At 51.7% G+C, this 2,019-nt stretch overlaps 1 protein-coding gene across 1 annotated transcript; it reads right to left on the reverse strand.

Moving 5' to 3' along the window:
* Positions 1-1,719: 1,719 nt before the first annotated feature.
* On the reverse strand, positions 1,720-2,019 carry CRCT1 (cysteine rich C-terminal 1). The gene has a single exon (XM_061120162.1). It carries the CDS (start codon positions 2,017-2,019, stop codon positions 1,720-1,722), a length of 300 nt encoding a protein of 99 aa, XP_060976145.1.

A 2,019-nucleotide genomic window follows, 5' to 3' on the forward strand; every position in this document is an offset into this window, starting at 1 on the left:
AGAGTCTAACAGATGGAAACAAGGGCCCCTCCCATCCAGAGTGGGACTGCCTTTCAGAGCCTCCCTGACAGGGGTCATTGAGTCTCAACTTTAAATATCCTGGATGAATCAATGAAGAATTTCTTACCTTGCCTCTAACCAAATAACCTGGGCTGGGTGGATGCCGTGACAGAATTTACCAGTCACTGGGTCATGGATGGAGCAGCAGCCAAGAAGCCAAGCTTCAATTTTCTAAGAGCCTGGGTGTGTCTGCAGAGGCCAGAGTGTGATGGTGATTTCTAAAGCAGGAGAATATGATACCTTGAGTCTGAGAAGATGGACTTTGGAATCAGACAGACCCCAGTTCAAATCTCATCACCCTCACTCACCATCTGGGGGCCTGAGACTTTCACTAGCTGTGCAGTTTTGGTCAAGTCACTGAAATTGATCCCCAGTTTCATCATCACCTACAAAAATAGGGAACTTTGTGTCTATATATTGAGATTATTGTGCGGATTTAAATGAGATAATATATGTAACGTGACCAAGGAAACATGAGAACAGAGTGAATGCCCAACAAATGGTAACTATTGTCACTATTATTAATACCATTATCATCACCTCATCCCTTCTGAGCCCAGCATACACTGCTAAAGAGGACTTTGTTGCTTTTCTTTTTCCTGAAATGACTGAACGAGGTCTGTGCCTGCAGGATGGGGTTTCAGAGCTACTCAGGATGACTCCATCACAACCACCACCTCTAGAGAACGACATTCCCACATTTCCATGCCCTGCACTTCTCATCCTGCAGGGCCCCGAAAACCCATGGCTCACTGTTGGACCTCAGCTGTATGACTGAGGCTTGGAGCAGGAGGTTCGAAGTCTCCTGCAACAACCAACTGGCAAAGCAGTTGGCTAGTGATCCTCTGTACCAGAAGTTAAGTCTCAGCTCACCTGACTCCAAAGCCCCTTAAGACCTGCAGATCCAAACCTTTGCCACACAGCTGCCTGTGCCTGATGGATAGGAGAGTGAGCACCTCCATGGAGCAAGGCTCTGGAAGGCTTCCCAGGACCAAGCAGAGCAGTGAGGAGCATAAGTCCTGGCTTGTCCATCATGTATTGGCTGAGTGACTTTGAGCCAGCTCCTTAACCTCAGTTTCTCTTCTGTAAAATGGGGCTAACAGCACCTACCTCCTTGAGTCACCGTGAGATGATGCATGTCCCATAAAGCCCTCAGAACACTGCCTGGCTCCATATGTGACTCCTGCTATCAAGATTAAGTACCAGAAAGCCACTCTTATGCAGGCATGAATTTCAGTTTCCCGCCTTTTACAAATCTGCCAAGCCAGAGCTGAGCGGAGAGGATGGAGTAACAGAACACGATGATAAATACACTAAAAAAACTAAAGAACAAATAACAGAGGGGGTTTCTCAGGAGGTAGAAGCTTTATTATGACATGTCTTCAAACAATAATCAAATCAGTAAGCATTTATTGAGTGCCAACTGTTTGCAAGCCCTTGCAGACAGTAAAGTCCACCCACGGCTTTTAGGTTCCCAAGGAGAAAAAGCACACGTGGGTCAGGAAGCTTTGTGAGGGGAATACAGAGTGGGTGTCCGAACATCCAAGAGCAATTAGCTTTGCGGGGAAGCAAACTCAGGCCCCGCCTCGCAGGGGAGCGCGGTACGGAGGGGCACAGGCGCGGGGTGGGAGCAGCACTCGCGAGGGTACGGGAGTGGCCTCAGCATCCGCAGCAGCCGGAGGAGCTGGAGTATCGGGAGCTCTGGTTGCTGCCTCCGCAGCAGCCGCAGCCGCTTCTACCCTGCCGGCGGCGCCTCCTGGGGAAGCAGCAGCAACCGACGGAGCTGGATCCGCCGCAGCCACAGTCCCCGCAGCAGCCGGAGTCGCCGCCGGAGCCGCAGCAGCCGTTGCCGCAGCACCCAGAGCTGCAGGAGGAGGTGTCGGGCGCCGGGGCGGGACAAGGGGTGGGGCCCTGCGAAGGGCCCTTGGGAGAGCCTTTGGCGCTCTGCTGAGAGGACAT

Source organism: Dama dama, chromosome 20 (assembly GCF_033118175.1).
Source record: "Dama dama isolate Ldn47 chromosome 20, ASM3311817v1, whole genome shotgun sequence".
In the NCBI taxonomy this organism is placed as follows: domain Eukaryota; kingdom Metazoa; phylum Chordata; class Mammalia; order Artiodactyla; family Cervidae; genus Dama; species Dama dama.

What these genes read in the sequence shown, in the direction of transcription:
- CRCT1 (XM_061120162.1), bottom strand. Translation starts at nt 2,019, where the DNA reads ATGTCCTCTCAGCAGAGCGCCAAAGGCTCTCCCAAGGGCCCTTCGCAG.